At 36.3% G+C, this 21,577-nt stretch overlaps 1 protein-coding gene across 1 annotated transcript; it reads left to right on the top strand.

Annotated features, from left to right (window-relative positions):
- The first annotated feature begins 7,542 nt into the window (after positions 1 to 7,542).
- Positions 7,543 to 9,444, top strand: LOC149922452 (uncharacterized). Its single transcript, XM_090163948.1, has 4 exons — positions 7,543 to 7,680; positions 8,595 to 8,837; positions 8,910 to 9,119; positions 9,188 to 9,444. The coding sequence occupies exons 1-3, from the start codon at positions 7,628 to 7,630 to the stop codon at positions 9,112 to 9,114; spliced, it is 501 nt and encodes a 166-aa protein (XP_090020074.1). The 5' UTR covers positions 7,543 to 7,627; the 3' UTR covers positions 9,115 to 9,119; positions 9,188 to 9,444.
- Positions 9,445 to 21,577: the final 12,133 nt, after the last annotated feature.

Genomic DNA, 21,577 nt, shown 5'->3' with positions numbered 1-21,577 from the left:
TTCGGCAATACCTACGAATGCTACTGCGTCAAACAATTTATTTTCGAGTTGGTCGCATTTTTTTCATCCAGAAACCGTTGAAATACTTTTTGTTGCCATTTGTTCTAGGTTCAATATTAGTTTGACTGTACTATTATTATTCTAGGCTCGATATTATAGTCAATGTTATTAAAATCATTAATATCTTCTGGAAATGAAACGGTTGTATTGGTCTATTGAGCTCATTGTCTCAGTTAGGCTCATTAAGCGGTTCCTATTTTAAATAATTAATAAAGTCGTTCGTGATATTTTTATTTCATTAAAATAAACAAGTTCGTACTAGGATGCAAAAGCCTTCTACTAGTTCAGGCCAGATTCTGAAATAATAATTATTTTTAAAGTCGCCCTAAAATTTCTCTAAAATGACCATACTATATAGCTCTCGGCGCGGCGTTTGGATAAGAAATATTTGTTTTCATCCATACCCGAAAAATATCCGAATTAAAACTAATTTTTTGCATATTTAATTGTTTTATAACCTCGAATAATATCCATAAATAAACCGTTAACCGAATTTTTAAAGAATAATCGAAATTTTGGCGGTTAATTTATCTGTTCCGCCGAGCTCTAAGATGTATACTTTTAAAATGTCGAAATTCTAAGTGGTGTTTTTTGGAAGGCGAACTTCAATATGCATTTCAGGTCTCGGATGGAGCCGTGCTTTGATTCTATCTTTCATTATTTCGTTTAAAAAATACTCAAAAACTAAATATTTGTAAGCTTTCCGGAGAAAGAACGGTCTAAGATCAAAGGTTCAATTGTTATTAAACTAGGATCAAGAGGGATTATATTTTATAGAACTTAGTAAAGTTCTATAAAATATATTTAATTTAGCAAATTATAATAATAATAATGCGCGTTTATTTCCAAGTTATTACATTACAAAAAAAATCATATGGACAAGGCTAAGTCGTAAACGACTTTTAAGTCTAAGCTTATTTCTATACAAATAATAAATGTACATTACTGATTAAAAAAATCAAAAAATAAGGAGTTATATAGCAGTTATCGGACTTCATTTTAATGAAAATATCTACCTCATAAAGCGAAATCACCGAAAATAGTAAATTGGGCAAATGCCCAACTTCTTGGGCCCCAATTTGAAAACTTTATGAAAGGCTATCAATGACAATATATGTACATTCTAACGAGATATCATTGACTTTTCTAGTTATAACCGTTGAAGAGGTATACGCGACACGGCGCCATCGGCATCGGCGGCAACGGCTACACTGTACGTGAGACTAATACACACAAATCCTTAGGATTGTGTGTAAAAACTGAAACCATTATAGCAGCGCTCTTATACAACGTCGCGTCATGGGGAATACCTTTGACAATGATCACAGATCAGGGTTGTAACTTTGATTCTGAAATGTTTAAAAAAAATTGTAAAAAACCTGGCATACAAAGAAACCGAACGTCGCTTTATCATCCTCAGTCTGATGGATTATCTGAGCGTCAAAACCGAACTTTTAAGGAAAAAATAACCTTGTACATCGCCAAGGAACACAACGACTGGGAAGCTTGACTACCTTATATGTTGATGTCTATAAGAAGGAGCCCTCACAGTTCGACGGGAGTCACCCCGGATAAATTGGTGACTGGCCGAGAAGCGAGGTTTCCACCAGAACTTTTTCTTGAAATAGAAATGAATAGACCACAATCACCAGCCACGTATTTGAGAAGTATGGAAGAGGAAATGACTCGTGTTAATGACTTTGTCGCCAATCGAATTAAAAAGAAACAAAACGATCAGAAGAAACAATACGACACTCGCGTCAAATTCACTGCCTATCAACCCGGAGGTCGAGTTTGGCTTTACAATCCATATTGTCCACCTGGACAAAGCGCCAAGTTCCTTAAACCATGGGTCAGACCTTATACAGAACTTAAAAGAAAAAATCGGGTCCGATTGCGAGAGATTCCGATGACAAGATTAGCGTTGTCCATCACAACAGATTGAAGAAATGCTACGTTTAAACGATGATTCAGGATTTTGAAAATGGACTTAAAAAGTTCTTGAATTTTTGTGTTTTGAAATATATATAAAAAAAACAAACACGAGGACGTGTTTATTTCTGTTGGGGGGGGGGTTATCAACTTAACGACGACCTTCTTGGTTTTGGCCTAACATTGCTCAACTTCCTATTTCGCAATTCAGATCGAGTCAAAGCTATGTAGCCATACAATGTAACGGAGATCACCTTTCTAATTGGAACCAGCTTCGTAGCTCTTACGGGTATCAAGTTAATTTACGAACGACCTTGAAGACATGGTTCGAGGTCATTGACATTTTCATAGTTGGTTGACCCCCTGAGCGCTCTACAACACCCCAAAATTTCAAAACCGTAGCTAAAACACATTTTGAGATATTCGCCCTGGTCCATTTTTTAGTTAACACCCTGTATATTAGTTTTAATATAAATATACGATAAGTTAAGTTACTATTCTCCACCACACTCCCCCCTTTTCGGCTTTCCGTTGCTATATGCAACGCGTTTTGAAATTTTTAATGTTTAGGCTTAGTTTCTCCTTTAGATTTGACAGTCGCCAGCCAGATTTCCCGCACGGTACTGATGAGTTCCAAATAGAACGAAACCGGTCTACCGTTGGAATTTCTGGCTATTTTATTTAATTTTAATTTAGTTTATTACTCGAAGATCTATTTGATCCGAGTTTCACGTTTTTTGCTCGAAGACCTATTGGTACGAGTTATTAGTAAGTTTTTTTAATTTCTTCAAATTTGTTTAGGATTTAGCTATATTATCCCTTTTAATTATGGACTAATCTACTTTTTCGCGTATTTTATCATCATTTATATAAATATATCTCTTAACATTTCGCTAAATATATGGCGTCATCTGCATAAATAAATTGGGCAAATGCCCAACTTCTTGGGCTTCGATTTCAAAAATTGATGAAAGGCTATCAATGGCGATGCATGTACACTCGAACGAGTTATCATTTACTCTTCTAGCCCTAACCGTTGAAGAGATATGCGCGACACGGCGGCATCGGCGGCATCGGTGGCATCGGCAACGGCTACACTGTACGTGAGACTAATACACACAAATCCTTAGGATTGTGTGTAAAAACGGCATTTGTTACAACGAAAGGTTTATTTGAGTTTAATAAAATGCCCTTTGGACTCTCGAACGCCCCCAGCACGTTTCAAAGACTTATGGAGTGTATTCTACGCGGGCTTCAATGGGAGATTTGTTTGATATATTTAGATGACGTCATAGTGTTCTCGTCTACTTTTGCTGAACATTTGGAACTGTTAGAAAAGATTTTCGTTCGTTTCGAGTCCAACGGTATAAAACTTAAGCCAAGCAAGTGCTTTTTCTGCAAGACCGAAGTCGAATATTTGGGACATATCGTCTCTGGTTCAGGAATAAAACCTAACTTACGTCGAAGGTTGCTGATTGGCCTACTCCGCAATCAGCCAAAGATGTACAGTCGTTTCTCGGTCTCTCGTCGTACTACCGAAAGTTTTTCAGAAATTTCGCTTACATCGCCGCACCACTTAACGATTTATTGAAACCGAAAAATGAATTTAAATGGACAACGGAATGCCAGGAAGCGTTTGACATTTTAAAACAACAATTAATATCACCACCGATCTTGTCGTACCCAGATTTCAAAACTGAGTTTCGAGTTGAAACCGACGCCTCCTGTCGCGGAATTGGTGGAATACTGTCGCAAATTCAACAGGAACAAGAGAGTGTTATCGCTTTTGAAAGTCGATCCCTGAGCAGAAGTGAGAAAAATTATTCCACGGTCGAAAGAGAAATGTTGGCTGTAATTTATCGAAACGTTTCGCCCAGTTCTTTTCGGACGTCATTTGGTCATCGTTAGTGATCACAACCCGTTGCTCTGGCTTCGTAACACGAAGGAACCGCGTGGTAAGTTCGCACGTTGGATTCTTAAATTGGAAGAAAACGATTACGAAGTCCGTTATCGAAGTGGAAAGAAACACGCTAATGTCGACGCTTTATCGCGTTTGCCCGAAAATGACAATACATTTTCTGAAACGATCAACGCCACGTTCTGCTGTGAACCAAAAATTACCCTCAGCGAACTTCAGGCACTACAAACAAATAATCCCGACATCAGTAAATTAACAACGAAATTGATAAACCGGTGAGAAGCCAACACCTGAAGAGTTGAAAGGAGAAGGAAATCGCCGCTTCTTATATCTGTGGAGAAATTCTGCCGATTTATACCAGGAAAACGGACTGGTGCGTAGAAGGAAGCGAGACACTAACCACACCCAAATTGTAGTACCAGCCAATTTAATTCCGAACCTCTTACACGAATTTCACGACGCTCCCTACTCTGGACATCGCGGAAAAGAGAAGACACAAAACGCCATTCATAACAGTGTAACTAATGCATACCGTGTGCTCAAACTAAACCTGCCCATCAATTCCAGGTGGCACCCTTGTTAAATATCGAAATCGGTCGCGCATTTGAGAAGGTCGGAGTTGATGTTATTGGACCACTTTTACCATCGAAATAAGGAAACAAGTACGTTCTCACCGTCTCCGATTATTTCACAAAGTGGCCCGAAGCTTACGCTCTTCCAGACGAAACAAGACTTACGACGGTCAGAATACACACAATCCTTCTAATGTGTTAAGTTTGTTTGAGCTATTCACAGCAACCTGCAACGCTGGTATCACAACCAAAATATATCCACGGTCACACATATATACAAATTTACACTTATTTGTTGCTTCTAGTCATACTTTGAAAGCATCGAAGATTCCTTCGATCAGTGTCACTCTTATTTTTTACTTCTGATAACACTTATTTGTTACTACTAGTCAGCCGTTGAGTGTCACACTTATTTCTTCTGGTTATACGACAAAGACTAGTTCGATCAGTTTCATACTTATTTTTTAATTCAGATCACACTTATTTGTTACTTCTGATCACACTTATTTGTTACGGTGAGTGTCATACTTATTACTTCTGGTCATACGCCGAAGACTAGGTAGATCAGTGTCATACTTAATTGTTACTTCTGGTCATACGTTGAAAGCGCGGCCCACTGTGAACGGCCTTGAAAAACGCCAGAGGGAAACGGGCGCGTAGACCTTTATAAACACGCGGATTTACACGTTGAAAATTGCCGGGGCCCTTAAAAACCTTACTTAGAATTAAATTTAAGGAACGTTTTTGCAATTCTAGGTTATATGTAAACCACAGCTATTTAAAAATATAACTTTCATGAAAATCGGACTTAAATTAAGGAACTGTATGTAGATTTTTAGGCGAAAATATAAAAACACAAAAATTGGGGTCCCGTAAATTACCCTGAAAACTATACTTAAATTTAATATTTACTGATATAACCGAAGTTGTAGGTCGACTGAATCCTAACCTATCCAATAAATGTTTTTTAAACGTTATCGGACTTAATTTTAATGAAAATATCTACCTCATAAAGCGAAATCACCGAAAATAGTAAATTGGGCAAATGCCCAACTTCTTGAGCCCCAATTTGAAAACTTTATTAAAGGCTATCAATGGCAATATATGTACATTCGAACGAGATATCATTGACTTTTCTAGTTATAAACGTTGAAGAGGTATACGCGACACGGCGCCATCGGCATCGGCGGCAACGGCTACACTGTACCTGAGACTAATACACACAAATCCTTAGGATTGTATGTAAAAACTGAAACCATTATAACAGCGCTCTTATACAACGTCGCGTCATGGGGAATACCTTTGACAATGATCACAGATCAGGGTTGTAACTTTGATTCTGAAATGTTTAAAAAAATTTGTGAAAAACCTGGCATCCAAAGAAACCGAACGTCGCTTTATCATCCTCAGTCTGATGGATTATCTGAGCGTCAAAACAGAACTTTGGAGGAAAAAATAACCTTGTACATCGCCAAGGAACACAACGACTGGGAAGCTTGACTACCTTATATGTTGATGTCTATAAGAAGGAGCCCTCACAGTTCGACGGGAGTCACCCCGGATAAATTGGTGACTGGCCGAGAAGCGAGGTTTCCACCAGAACTTTTTCTTGAAATAGAAATGAATAGACCACAATCACCAGCCACGTATTTGAGAAGTATGGAAGAGGAAATGACTCGTGTTAATGACTTTGTCGCCAATCGAATTAAAAAGAAACAAAACGATCAGAAGAAACAATACGACACTCGCGTCAAATTCACTGCCTATCAACCCGGAGGTCGAGTTTGGCTTTACAATCCATATTGTCCACCTGGACAAAGCGCCAAGTTCCTTAAACCATGGGTCAGACCTTATACAGAACTTAAAAGAAAAAATCGGGTCCGATTGCGAGAGATTCCGATGACAAGATTAGCGTTGTCCATCACAACAGATTGAAGAAATGCTACGTTTAAACGATGATTCAGGATTTTGAAAATGGACTTAAAAAGTTCTTGAATTTTTGTGTTTTGAAATATATATAAAAAAAACAAACACGAGGACGTGTTTATTTCTGTTGGGGGGGGGGGGTTATCAACTTAACGACCTTCTTGGTTTTGGCCTAACATTGCTCAACTTCCTATTTCGCAATTCAGATCGAGTCAAAGCTATGTAGCCATACAATGTAACGGAGAACACCTTTCTAATTGGAACCAGCTTCGTAGCTCTTACGGGTATCAAGTTAATTTACGAACGACCTTGAAGACATGGTTCGAGGTCATTGACATTTTCATAGTTGGTTGACCCCCTGAGCGCTCTACAACACCCCAAAATTTCAAAACCGTAGCTAAAACACATTTTGAGATATTCGCCCTGGTCCATTTTTTAGTTAACACCCTGTATATTAGTTTTAATATAAATATACGATAAGTTAAGTTACTATTCTCCACCACACTCCCCCCTTTTCGGCTTTCCGTTGCTATATGCAACGCGTTTTGAAATTTTTAATGTTTAGGCTTAGTTTCTCCTTTAGATTTGACAGTCGCCAGCCAGATTTCCCGCACGGTACTGATGAGTTCCAAATAGAACGAAACCGGTCTACCGTTGGAATTTCTGGCTATTTTATTTAATTTTAATTTAGTTTATTACTCGAAGATCTATTTGATCCGAGTTTCACGTTTTTTGGTACGAGTTATTAGTAAGTTTTTTTAATTTCTTCAAATTTGTTTAGGATTTAGCTATATTATCCCTTTTAATTATGGACTAATCTACTTTTTCGCGTATTTTATCATCATTTATATAAATATATCTCTTAACATTTCGCTAAATATATGGCGTCATCTGCATAAATAAACCAAAAGAATGTTTTTATAAAAAAAATGAAGCAAAAATAGAAACAAAAAATGTTTATCCTACGTACGTAATCTTAGCGCGTGTGCACGCGCCATTTACACGCGCTAAATAGCTGGCGTCATTCGATTTTTTCTGACGTCACGAGTCAAAGCTTTATTAGTATAATATTCCTCGCGACTCTTTCACGCGCTCCGAGACTTAAAAATAAGAAAATAAAGAAACGTTAAAACCAGAAGTGACTGTATTGGAAGACATTGTTTTATGTCCTGGCTATTTTCATTGTACTTGGACCACACTTTAGCGATTAATTACGAAAATGAACACCCACTGCACAGTGTCGAAAAAAGAGTCGTCACCATTAGTAAACACGTAAGTTATACAAAACTTTCTTAGAATTTTAACTCCCTCCTACTAGGCCGACAATAGAACGGACCAAAACGTTCGAAGAGCTACGAAAGAAATATCGCTACTACGGACATTTTGGTTTACGTTAAGATAGTTCTTTGATTTAACTGCGGTAAAACTTATTAATCCGAGCTACTACTATGTTTTCTTCGTGGTGGAAGCTTGGATTAATAATAGTTTGGCTATAGCCAATCCAAAATAGATGTATTCGAACCTTTCCATTTCGGAGTGCGGGCTTTATATTTGACTTACAAACACGCGTTTGGTTAATTTGACTTACTAACGTTAATATAAGGGCACTAATTTAGATTATAATTACTAACATTAACACAATGCTGGCAGCGGGAATTAGGCCTTTGCCCAAAAGCGAAAGAATGGGCTCTGTTTCTAAACTTTGCGTCGTCACAAATGCCCAACAGTGGTTCCTATTCCCTTTTAGACAAAAAACCACTTTAACTATTTCAAGGATTCTTAGTTTTAGCACTCCTCCCGAATTTATCAGAACTACTTTTTGCCTTTTTGTGACGTCAAAACTATATTATTGTTCGTATGTGGCTATATACAAGTCAATAATTTCAGCTAGGGTGCTAAATACAGTCGAAGAAGAGTTAATAAAAATTAACTTTTCCGCAACCCTATAAATGAGAAATCAGTTTGGGGCATCTACTAGACAGGCCAAAAACCTGTGAGGGGAACTTGTAGGCTTGGGTGTAGTCTGTGCACAATAAAGCTAAGTTAAGAGTCCAACTAGTTTTCGCTGCACGTTATGTAGTTGCTGCTAAAATTATCTATAATGTTGGAACAACCGCTATAAACTTAAAATCCACCAAAACTATAATTAATGTTTAAAAGTTCAATGTATTTCTTTTATTATACAGGACAACAAAACACCAATTGAAATATGAAGACCCTCAAGAAGGAAAACAAAGGAAATCAAGAAAAGGTAAGTCTATATTTAGCATAACCAGACTCACAAGATTGATTCAGAAAGGAGACAAACGTCAAGAGAAAAGCGAAATTAACCAGCGCCACAACATTCCGTTGATCCTGGCCACATGGGCCAGAAGGGACTTTGAAACCATCTCGTCGCGTGCACCCGAGGACGATCAGCCCCAACGGACGTAATAAGCAACTATCTCAAATGCCACGCGAGATCTTGATCAATAATTTTGACCTTTTCATTTATTATATAGGACACAAAACCAGCAATCGAAGGATGTGGACACTCAACCTGAAAAACCAAGGAAATCAAGAAAAGGTAAGTGTAAATCTATATTAAACAGCTTCACAAGAATTTTTCAGAAGGGAGACCAAAGTCAAGACGAAAGCGATATGATCAAATTATTGGACCCGGAAGAAACCATCTCTTTGGACTGGCCTGAGGACGACCAACCATAGAGGACGTAATAACCACCGCTAAAGTTTTAAAGGGCTCGAAACATTAGTTAAACTAGACTTATTTTTCGTAAAGGACATTAAAGGACTTTCCTAAAGATCAGCAAAAATTGTCCACGCGAAGTAGTAAATCCAACAGATGCCAAACGAAGGTGGCTGAGCAAATTCAGAAACAAATCAGACATCGAAATGCAAAATTCAAAAAATTGTAGAAAGGCCCTGAATTACAAAATTTTATATCTTTTGGATCCTTTGGAACAAATATCAAAATTGTTTTTCTTAAAGATAATCAAACTAACTGTTATTATTGTTTTACATGTATATTTCGTTGACGCCATAGTTACCATAAACCTAACTTAGTATTAGGTAGTTAAGTATAAATATTGGTTTTGATCCTAATGTATTATTATATTAAATATCAAAATTGTTTTTCTTAAAGATAATCAAACTAACTGTAATGAATCTCAAACGTAAATATATATTCTTATTATTTTTATTTTCTCAAGCCTTACTTGGTGCTTCGTATTAATATAGGTTTTCATTCAAATGTGTTAATTTCTAGTGCAATCAACAAACATTACTTTCTAAAATAGCAACTTCAGGAACAAATATCTAAATTGCTTTTCTGAAAGTAAATATTAACTGTACTTTATGTTTTACATGTATATTTCGTTGAAGCCATGGTTACCATAACTTAGTATTAAGTAGTTAAGTATTAATATTTAATTTAATTCTAATGTATTATTATATTGAGTGCATTTTGATAAACATTATTATATTATATAGCAACTTCAGGAACAAATATCAAAATTGCTTTTCTTAAAGATAGAATTAACTGTTATTAAAGTTTTACACGTATATTTTGTTGACGCCATAGTTACCATAACCCTTACTTAGTATTTAGTAGCTTAGTATTAATGTTTGTTTTGATCCTAATGTTTTATTATTTATAGTGCATTTTGATAAACATTATTATCTTAGATAAAAACTTTAGGAAGGATTATCAAAATGGTTTTTTCTAAACAAAAACATTTCAAAATATTATATTATGTTAAATTTCCCTGAACTTTTCCTTTTTAAAAAACAATCCTTTTAATCGCTTTACGCGTTTTTTTAAATGTTTCTCATATTATTAACTATTTGCCTTTGTACCGTGTTTGTTTTTTCAATAAAGTTTAGTATTCCCCAAACAGTTCGTTTTTATTTCGCCGTCTTTTTAGACTCACCCTCTAGTTATTGAGGAAATGAGACTGTTATTTTCACAATAGTTCTTTTTATAAAATAACCTTGGCCATCTTGTTGAAATTTTGCCTCCCCGCTTCAGCTGTGAATCCGTTTTCTCTCCCACTAAAGAGCTTATGAACTCATTCTTAGGCATTGGCTGAACTATTCCAGGGCAACATTTCAACAAGTTGGGCAAGCTCAAAGACATTTCATAAAATCAACTATTGACGTTGTCGTTGGTGGTGGTGAATACCCCGCAGAGAAAGGTGTTACCGTTCCGCAAATGAGATAATGAATCTGATATCTTATCTCATTTGCGGAACGGTAACAGCCAAGATTTTCTCTCTGCTTCCTTCCCCCTTTTTCCTCTCCCCATTCGCTGAACGGTAATCGCCAAGATTCTCTCTGCTTCCTCTCCCCATTCGCCGAAATATAATCGCCAAGATTTTTCATCGCGCAGATTTCTGGAATTTACCCCTCTCTACATATCTCATTTGCGGAACGGTAACAGCCAAAGTAACATAATTATTTCCAAGAATGTTTTGTTTTTATATTTCCTTTGTTTTTGTTTTCTTACATCTAAACTCAAACTCACCTCCTCTCACCACCGCAAACTAACTTTTTAGCTGATCTCCTCTCACAGCATTTCACTAATTAAATTAAACTCGCTCACACTCCAAATACATTCTTTGAAAAATATATTTCCACTCACTCTCCTCTCACTTAAATTCATAGCTTGGAAATTCATCTCACGCTCCTCTCCATTGGAAGCTTAGAGCATCTCACCTCCTCTCATTTGCTCTCACTGATCTCACGGTGAGAGGAGAGTGCCCATCACTGTTATTAAGTATCAGCATAAATCTATAATATTGTTCCATAAGTTTGTCACTTTGGGGAATATTTTACTGAGAGCTAGTTACGAAGTGACGTCATTTTCTGCTTCTGGTTAACAGGGTTGCCATATACATTTTCTATGTAAAAATTTTTATTTTGAGAAAATAGCGTCGGCTCCTCCAATTAACTTCATGAGCTTCAAAAACGCTCAAAACGGCAACTTCTAGTTTATTTTAATTAGATTTTTGTAAGTGTAATATTTCACTGCTAGATTTCCACAAACTAATGAAATCTTCAATGCAACATGAAAAGAACTAAAATTTCGAAAGCAAGCGGACGACTTTTATACAGAATAGGCGCTTAAAATAAACCGCTTTAAGGAAATCGCCAAGGAGTAAAATATCCGAGAGCCAGGACCTGTAAGTTACTATTTATGTTGAAATAATTGAAACTTTTCATATGTAAACAGAACGTCGTGTTTTTCCTAAGCAATAATATGTCACAAAAAAGGTACCTGGTTAAAAGGTAACGCTTGTTGGATACTGTAGAGGTGAAAACTTTCTATTATTTCAACAAGCACTAATTCAACAATAGCTGGCAGGTCCTGACTCTCAGAAATATTACTTCTTGGCAATTTCCTCGAAATTGTTTCATTAAAGCGTCTATTGTAATAACTCACCTTAGAGAACAATTTGGGAAATTATTTAGTGCCGTTGTGGAGAAACTACCGTTTCAATAAATGCGTGATATTAGTGAACTTTCGTTAAATGCATGATCACGCGCGTTGTGCCTTTGGGGAGAAATCGACCTAGGAATACCTTTGGCATTTGGGGGACGAAAAAACCCCCTTTGAATGGCAGCAACGAAACGGTTTGACGGAGGGAATTAATACCGATCAAACGACGTATCAATTAAATTTTCATCGAGTGCCGTTGATGAGCAATCGACTTTTCGGGGAGTCCCTTTGGGAGAAAGGTGTTACCGTTCCGCAAATGAGATAATGAATCTGATATCTTATCTCATTTGCGGAACGGTAACAGCCAAGATTTTCTCTCTGCTTCCTTCCCCCTTTTTCCTCTCCCCATTCGCTGAACGGTAATCGCCAAGATTCTCTCTGCTTCCCCTCCCCATTCGCCGAAATATAATCGCCAAAATTTTTCATCGCGCAGATTTCTGGAATTTACCCCTCTCTACATATCTCATTTGCGGAACGGTAACAGCCAAGATTTTATCTCTCTGCTTCCTTCCCCCTTTTTCCTCTCCCCATTCGCTGAACGGTAATCGCCAAGATTCTCTCTGCTCCTCCTTAATGAATCTGATATCTTATCTCATTTGCGGAACGGTAACAGCCAAGATTTTCTCTCTGCTTCCTTCCCCCTTTTTCCTCTCCCCATTCGCTGAACGGTAATCGCCAAGATTCTCTCTGCTCCTCCTTAATGAATCTGATATCTTATCTCATTTGCGGAACGGTAACAGCCAAGATTTTCTCTCTGCTTCCTTCCCCCTTTTTCCTCTCCCCATTCGCTGAACGGTAATCGCCAAGATTATCTCTGCTTCCCCTCCCCATTCGCCGAAATATAATCGCCAAAATTTTTCATCGCGCAGATTTCTGGAATTTACCCCTCTCTACATATCTCATTTGCGGAACGGTAACAGCCAAGATTTTATCTCTCTGCTTCCTTCCCCCTTTTTCCTCTCCCCATTCGCTGAACGGTAATCGCCAAGATTCTCTCTGCTCCTCCTTAATGAACCTGATATCTTATCTCATTTGCGGAACGGTAACAGCCAAGATTTTCTCTCTGCTTCCTTCCCCCTTTTTCCTCTCCCCATTCGCTGAACGGTAATCGCCAAGATTCTCTCTGCTTCATCTCCCCATTCGACGAAATATAATCGCCAAGATTTTTCCTCGCGCAGATTTCTGGAGGATGGACTTTACCCCTCAGCTATCTGCCATTCTCCAGAATAGTTTTCCTCGTGCAGATTTCTGGAGGATGGAATTTACCCCTCTCTACTCTTACCCCCACCTCGTTAACCATAATTTCCACTATCGCTTCCGAACCCCTTAATTTCTAATCTCTAGGCAATAAAAACAAGAAATATACATTTCCAATTTTATTTTACTTTTAATTACATGATTGCGTAAAACAGGTTCTAATATTAGACCGACAATATAAATAACGCGTTTAAATCGTATTTTATCAATATACCCATTCGCTATAAATCGCAGCAGTTTGAATTAATTAGTTTTACCTCACCGAAATACTTCATGTACCCAAAATTGGACCACAAATTTTTTCTTTTTAGGGGAATCTCTATGGGAGTTTAACATTATATTAAAGCTAAAAGGTCCAGTTTGGGGTACTTTTGGTCCGAAATGGGGTACATAGGGCCGAAAATGGTGACTTTGGTCGTTTATAGGGTACATTTGGTCCATTTTGGTCCATTTTTGGGTACATCAGAAATGCAGTTGGAAAAGCGAAGAGCCGTAATTTTTTCCACCCATCCCCAAATTTAAAGTTCTAACTTACGTATTTGTAGTGTCTAACAGCAGTATCGTCTGACATACGAGGGACAGTCACCATGGACTAATTAATGTATACACAGGGACGGTCCGCATAGGAAATTTAGCGGCTAGCGATTGCTAAATGTGCCCTCGAGCGGCGATTGTGCGAAATAACGACAAACTGAGTCAAGGGGGATGGAAACGGGAGGAAAGGTTTAAGGGAACAAAAAAAAAGCAGTCGCCTTGCCGGCGATGTTGTAAGCTCCACGTGCGTTTGGTAAATGTATTCATTTATATTAACAATTAAATTGATTGATATTAATTTTTACATACATTCGAGACGTTATTCTCAATTTCTCCAGACAAAAAGAAGATTAAAAAAGTGGATTTAAGTGATTCCGATAATGGTAAATAAAGGATTTTTTTTGGACAAGGCTTAGAAAAAGATGAACAGGAAAGGTATAAAGAAATCTTTCGTGTGTTCTTTATGACAATACTTCGAATCACTTTTACACGAAGGGTAAACACACAGCTTTTTCCTCATAATTAATTTGTAAAACTACTTAAATAAATTAAAGCTCCTAAATCATACACCTTATTCAAATGAACGAAAAAAACGTTTGTTTTTCAAATCATAAGCAGACGCCAACATCGATAGACTCCAAGACTTGCAGATAGAGGGCAGCATCGTTTTTCCGTTTGATGACGTTTTGACTCGGCTAACTTTGCTTAAGGGGGGAGGAAAAGAGGGAACAGCATTAACAAGACTTAGTCGCCGATTTTATGAGAGAGTAGCGTTGTGCGGACCGTCCCTGTGTATACATTAATTAGTCCATGCAGTCACAAACGTCGTCTTCTTCAGGTACAGGTGAGAAGCTTTTATCGATGACAGTAGTTGCTTTTGGCGTATGTGGAATGTCCCATTCTTGCGAGAGATACTTTTTTCCAGATGGTGAATTATCCCTAGCCGGACAGTTGGGAAAGAATCTAGCATGTTCCAATTCTGGTACGTCTCCTGATTTCCATCCTTCTAATACGCCATGGCATTTGTAGCATCTGACTGCGTCGTCTTGTTGAATATAGTAGAATCCAGCGGCTGCGAGCTGTTCTTTGGTAACATTAGGGTTTCTCCAGTAACGAAAAGTTTCAAGTCGAAACGCTTCGATGTCCATTGTGGCTGTAGATAAAAAATATTTTCTATAGTTTAAAATGAAACTTGCTAAGTATAATTTTTGCACTAACGCTATATGGTAAGCCTAAATTTCTCACTAAGCCTACGTGTTAAGCGTTATTTTCTGGTTAGACTCTAAGACTATTTGGCTAGAAACTAAGTCTATTTACTTCAAATACGCTACATTTTCAATTTAAACAAGGCCTAATTTTCCTCTACAGTAAAATAATAATAAAGTCACTTACTTTTACGGAAATCCTTAAGCCTATGCCTGTAAATAGAGTCGAGAGGGCGGCGTACGGAGCTCGAAAATCTACGTGTCTCTTCTCGAGGGAGGTCTTGGAACTAAAAGAACGCTGTGTCGTATATCTAGAGATTAAATAACACTCGAAACAACAAGTAAATCCTGATTTCTCATTGGCTGAAACTAATTGACGTCACGGGAGATTGCAAAACATAATCAAAAATAGAGGTTACTGCTCATTGGCTGGCGATAAAAAATTCGTGAGCGAGTCACGTGAGAATTGGTACGTCACCGGAAATAGGGGAAGTGTCATAACTTGAGCCCTTTTATCAATATATTTAATTAAGGATTATTTCAAAGTTTAGATGGCGCCATGGTACTAAATACAGTAACCCCAAACTAAAATATGGTAATAGTATGCAATAAAGAACGCAAAACGTATTTAAAGGCTTTATTATTTTCGATCGCGTTGGTTCTTTTTCCTCTGATCTCCTAGTTTCTGCCTCTGTCTTTAGTATTTATAAATATTTTCCTATCCATAAACCATTTCCCAACTGGTGGACTTTGATAACACTAAAATTTTACTTATAATAATACGCTGAAATACATTTTCCAATACGCAAAAAATTAAAGCTAGACCTAAAAACCTGTAAAGTGTAAAAAGCTAAGACTAAATTTCTAAGCCTAACCCATGAAAGTACATTTTCCGTAAATCATATCCTAACATGAATGCATTTGTTAAGAATAAATGTTTTTTTTAAATACGCTAATTAATTTCGTAAACAAGCATAAATTTTAGTTCGCCCTTCCTCCAAAATATCTAATAGAGCTAGTACATTCTCGATAAATATACATTTTCTTGGGGAATAAGAGACTTTTTTTTATCAAAGATAGTATGAATCCGGCGATTGTTATCAGACCCATGCTGCCTGTTGTATCTTTGTACCAGCCAGATGTCGCTAGATCCTTCAACGAATAAATATTAACATGGTACTATGAAATTCTACGTGTAAAGTTCAGTTATCTTATTAAACGTGAGCGCGCACAGAAAAATGAGCGAGTCACGTGAGAATTGGTACGTCACCGGAAATAGGGGAAGTGTCATCACTTGAGCCCTTTTATCAATATATTTAATTAAGGATTATTTCAAAGTTTAGATGGCGCCATGGTACTAAATACAGTAACCCCAAACTAAAATATGGTAATAGTATGCAATAAAGAACGCAAAACGTATTTAAAGGCTTTATTATTTTCGATCGCGTTGGTTCTTTTTCCTCTGATCTCCTAGTTTCTGCCTCTGTCTTTAGTATTTATAAATATTTTCCTATCCATAAACCATTTCCTAACTGGTGGACTTTGATAACACTAAAATTTTACTTATAATAATACGCTGAAATACATTTTCCAATACGCAAAAAATTAAAGCTAGACCTAAAAACCTGTAAAGTGTAAAAAGCTAAGACTAAATTTCTAAGCCTAACCCATGAAAGTACATTTTCCGTAAATCATATCCTAACATGAATGCATTTGTTAAGAATAAATGTTTTTTTTTTAAATACGCTAATTAATTTCGTAAACAAGCATAAATTTTAGTTCGCCCTTCCTCCAAAATATCTAATAGAGCTAGTACATTCTCAATAAATATACATGTTCTTGGGGAATAAGAGACTTTTTTTTATCAAAGATAGTATGAATCCGGCGATTGTTATCAGATCCATGCTGCCTGTTGTATCTTTGTACCAGCCAGATGTCGCTAGATCCTTCAACGAATAAATATTCACATGGTACTATGAAATTCGCACCAGAGCAAACTTTTTTCAATTGAAAAAGCATTTCACACCCCGAAACTGTCACTTGCTGACAATGTGTAAAATTGGGCTTACGGGATTTCAAGTAATTTAACATCCACGATTTTCCTTCCTTTCCATCTTTTCCTATTACAAATATTCTTTTTCGGTCTGAGAGAATTAAATGTTCCAATAAACTTTTCTGCCGTGGTCTAAGTTCTATATATTTGTTTATTCGTTTAGTGGTTTTCATTTGTTCCACCCAAGCACTTGTCAAATTTCCAAAGAGATGCGATGCGATGGTAGTCCAGATTGAGCAACGGCTTCTGCGCGGACTCGTTTATCAATTTCCGCTTTTACTTTGCCTAAGTTTACTTTGTGAGGGTTTAGACTGCTACGTCTAATATGTCGACTCAGTTGTGATTTAAACGATTTATTGCACGTTGTACACGATGTACGTTTACATTTATGGGTTCTTAATCTATAGCTACGTATTCGTTTCTCGCAACTTGGACACTGAATATATTTGTTTCGACCCATTTGGAATATATTCAAAGGAGAAAAACACGTACTTTTTACTCGAACCGAGTCTATTCATAAACTGTTCTCGATTTTTGGGGGATCTCCGTATATAAAGTTTAAAATGTGTGTTCTGAGGGTAGAAATAATATCAGCCCTATTTTGATTTTCTTCCAAGTTAAGTGTTTCAGATAACGTTTACTTATTCCGCACCTTCCATCCATTTTTTCACATTAATTTGATATAACCTTGTATCTTCCTACAATTCAGTTTTATGCTATGTACAATTCCCTTATTCATTACATCATTCCAAATTTAGTCTAATTCATTCACGGGCGTTGATCTTCTGAAATGGATATTCCAATAAAACCTTTTTCTTATATCATCGCTTCTGATTAATCTGAATGTTGTCAATATAAAAAACATCATATGCTATATTTAAATATAAAGGATAAACACTGCTTAGGTTAAGGATAGATTGAAATGGAATATTTAAGTAAATAAGCATAAATTTCTGAAGGCCTTTTCCTCCAAAATATCTAAAAGGGCAAGTACATTCTCGATAAATATACAAGTTCTTTGGAATAAGAGACGTTTTTATCAAAGATAAGCCAAGTTTATACCTTATTGTCATTAGTTCCATAACAGGAACCACGTTGTAGCGTGATAATGGCTACCCCTATCGAGAATTATCGGCACTAAGAAATTCTACGTTTCTATGTATTATATGGGTTTTGACAGATTGATATTTTAAATATCCGTGAAACGTAAACTTATCAGAATAAGAAATGGCATAAAATGAGATTAGATAACTAGATAACGATCATTGATAATAAAATTCTAATCGTGTAAATCTAACATATATTTTTTACTAATAATAAAAATATTTAAGAAACATGCTATTATTTTTAACATATATAAGACAATTTTTTTTATTCACTATATAATCAATTTATTTTTCAAATTTAGAAGTTAGTTTGTATGAAATACTTACTAAAACCTGAAAAATAGACTTTAGAGTGGATAATTAAGTATTTTTCAATCCTTTTACCTATATTTACATATTGGAATTGTTACAAAAGGCTCTTTTAAACGTAACTTAGTACATTAATTTATTTTGGAAGTTCAAAACGTATTAAGAGCCCTTCAGAGTACTATAAAAGGATTTCATTTACAAACTTAATTAATATTTTCTTCAAACTTTCAATTCGTTATAATTTGAATTTAAATGAAAACATCATGGATTATAGGTGCGTAATCTACTATTAGACCGAACGGATTAAAAATACTTAAAGTAAGTGGTTTTACTGATAAACTCTAAAGGAATTTTGGAATTTTCTAGAATAGCAAAGTAAAACTAAAACGTAAACCAAGTTTAAAACGAAACTAATAACTGGGAGAAAGGTTGAAGTAAGTAATTTTTTGGATTTTTCGTTTTTTAATTTTTGAGTTCCCTATATTATTATAAACTAAATTAAATATAATTTTTGAAAATTTGTGATAAAAGATCTGCTCCTTCGTGTTTTACATATATTTAAAAACTCGAGATTTTAATGAATTGTTTTCAAAGCATGAAAAATATAGCAGATCTTTGATTTTAATTGTAGTTAGTAGTTACTTAAAAAAAAAGAAAAGTCGCTAGCTGACTTGGAGCTGGGGTTACTGTATTTAGTACCATGGCGCCATCTAAACTTTGAAATAATCCTTAATTAAATATATTGATAAAAGGGCTCAAGTGATGACACTTCCCCTATTTCCGGTGACGTACCAATTCTCACGTGACTCGCTCATTTTTCTGTGCGCGCTCACGTTTAATAAGATAACTGAACTTTACACGTAGAATTTCATAGTACCATGTGAATATTTATTCGTTGAAGGATCTAGCGACATCTGGCTGGTACAAAGATACAACAGGCAGCATGGGTCTGATAACAATCGCCGGATTCATACTATCTTTGATAAAAAAAAAAGTCTCTTATTCCCCAAGAAAATGTATATTTATCGAGAATGTACTAGCTCTATTAGATATTTTGGAGGAAGGGCGAACTAAAATTTATGCTTGTTTACGAAATTAATTAGCGTATTTAAAAAAAAACATTTATTCTTAACAAATGCATTCATGTTAGGATATGATTTACGGAAAATGTACTTTCATGGGTTAGGCTTAGAAATTTAGTCTTAGCTTTTTACACTTTACAGGTTTTTAGGTCTAGCTTTAATTTTTTGCGTATTGGAAAATGTATTTCAGCGTATTATTATAAGTAAAATTTTAGTGTTATCAAAGTCCACCAGTTGGGAAATGGTTTATGGATAGGAAAATATTTATAAATACTAAAGACAGAGGCAGAAACTAGGAGATCAGAGGAAAAAGAACCAACGCGATCGAAAATAATAAAGCCTTTAAATACGTTTTGCGTTCTTTATTGCATACTATTACCATATTTTAGTTTGGGGTTACTGTATTTAGTACCATGGCGCCATCTAAACTTTGAAATAATCCTTAATTAAATATATTGATAAAAGGGCTCAAGTGATGACACTTCCCCTATTTCCGGTGACGTACCAATTCTCACGTGACTCGCTCACGAATTTTTTATCGCCAGCCAATGAGCAGTAACCTCTATTTTTGATTATGTTTTGCAATCTCCCGTGACGTCAATTAGTTTCAGCCAATGAGAAATCAGGATTTACTTGTTGTTTCGAGTGTTATTCAATCTCTAGATATACGACACAGCGTTCTTTTAGTTCCAAGACCTCCCTCGAGAAGAGACACGTAGATTTTCGAGCTCCGTACGCCGCCCTCTCGACTCTATTTACAGGCATAGGCTTAAGGATTTCCGTAAAAGTAAGTGACTTTATTACTATTTTACTGTAGAGGAAAATTAGGCCTTGTTTAAATTGAAAATGTAGCGTATTTGAAGTAAATAGACTTAGTTTCTAGCCAAATAGTCTTAGAGTCTAACCAGAAAATTACGCTTAGCATGTAGGCTTAGTGATAAATTTAGGCTTACCATATAGCGTTAGTGCAAAAATTATACTTAGCAAGTTTCATTTTAAACTATAGAAAATATTTTATCTACAGCCACAATGGACATCGAAGCGTTTCGACTTGAAACTTTTCGTTACTGGAGAAACCCTAATGTTACCAAAGAACAGCTCGCAGCCGCTGGATTCTACTATATTCAACAAGACGACGCAGTCAGATGCTACAAATGCCATGGCGTATTAGAAGGATGGAAATCAGGAGACGTACCAGAATTGGAACATGCTAGATTCTTTCCCAACTGTCCGGCTAGGGATAATTCACCATCTGAAAAAAAGTATCTCTCGCAAGAATGGGACATTCCACATACGCCAAAAGCAACTACTGTCATCGATAAAAGCTTCTCACCTGTACCTGAAGAAGACGACGTTTGTGACTGTCCCTCGTATGTCAGACGATACTGCTGTTAGACACTACAAATACGTAAGTTAGAACTTTAAATTTGGGGATGGGTGGAAAAAATTACGGCTCTTCGCTTTTCCAACTGCATTTCTGATGTACCCAAAAATGGACCAAAATGGACCAAATGTACCCTATAAACGACCAAAGTCACCATTTTCGGCCCTATGTACCCCATTTCGGACCAAAAGTACCCCAAATTGGACCTTTTAGCTTTAATATAATGTTAAACTCCCATAGAGATTTCCCTAAAAAGAAACAATTTGTGGTCCAATTTTGGGTACATGAAGTATTTCGGTGAGGTAAAACTAATTCTGGCAAACTGCTGCGATTTATAGCGAATGGGTATATTGATAAAATACGATTTAAACGCGTTATTTATATTGTCGGTCTAATATTAGAACCTGTTTTACGCAATCATGTAATTAAAAGTAAAATAAAATTGGAAATGTATATTTCTTGTTTTTATTGCCTAGAGATTAGAAATTAAGGGGTTCGGAAGCGATAGTGGAAATTATGGTTAACGAGGGGGGGTAAGAGTAGAGAGGGGTAAATTCCATCCTCCAGAAATCTGCACGAGGAAAACTATTCTGGAGAATGGCAGATAGCTGAGGGGTAAAGTCCATCCTCCAGAAATCTGCGCGAGGAAAAATCTTGGCGATTATATTTCGTCGAATGGGGAGATGAAGCAGAGAGAATCTTGGCGATTACCGTTCAGCGAATGGGGAGAGGAAAAAGGGGG

This window comes from Leiobunum rupestre, chromosome 11, assembly GCF_980474605.1.
Source record: "Leiobunum rupestre chromosome 11, qqLeiRupe1.1.hap1, whole genome shotgun sequence".
Lineage (NCBI taxonomy): Eukaryota > Metazoa > Arthropoda > Arachnida > Opiliones > Sclerosomatidae > Leiobunum > Leiobunum rupestre.
The sequence above is the reverse complement of the archived record's forward strand: the minus strand, read 5'-3'. Positions and strand labels throughout refer to the sequence as shown.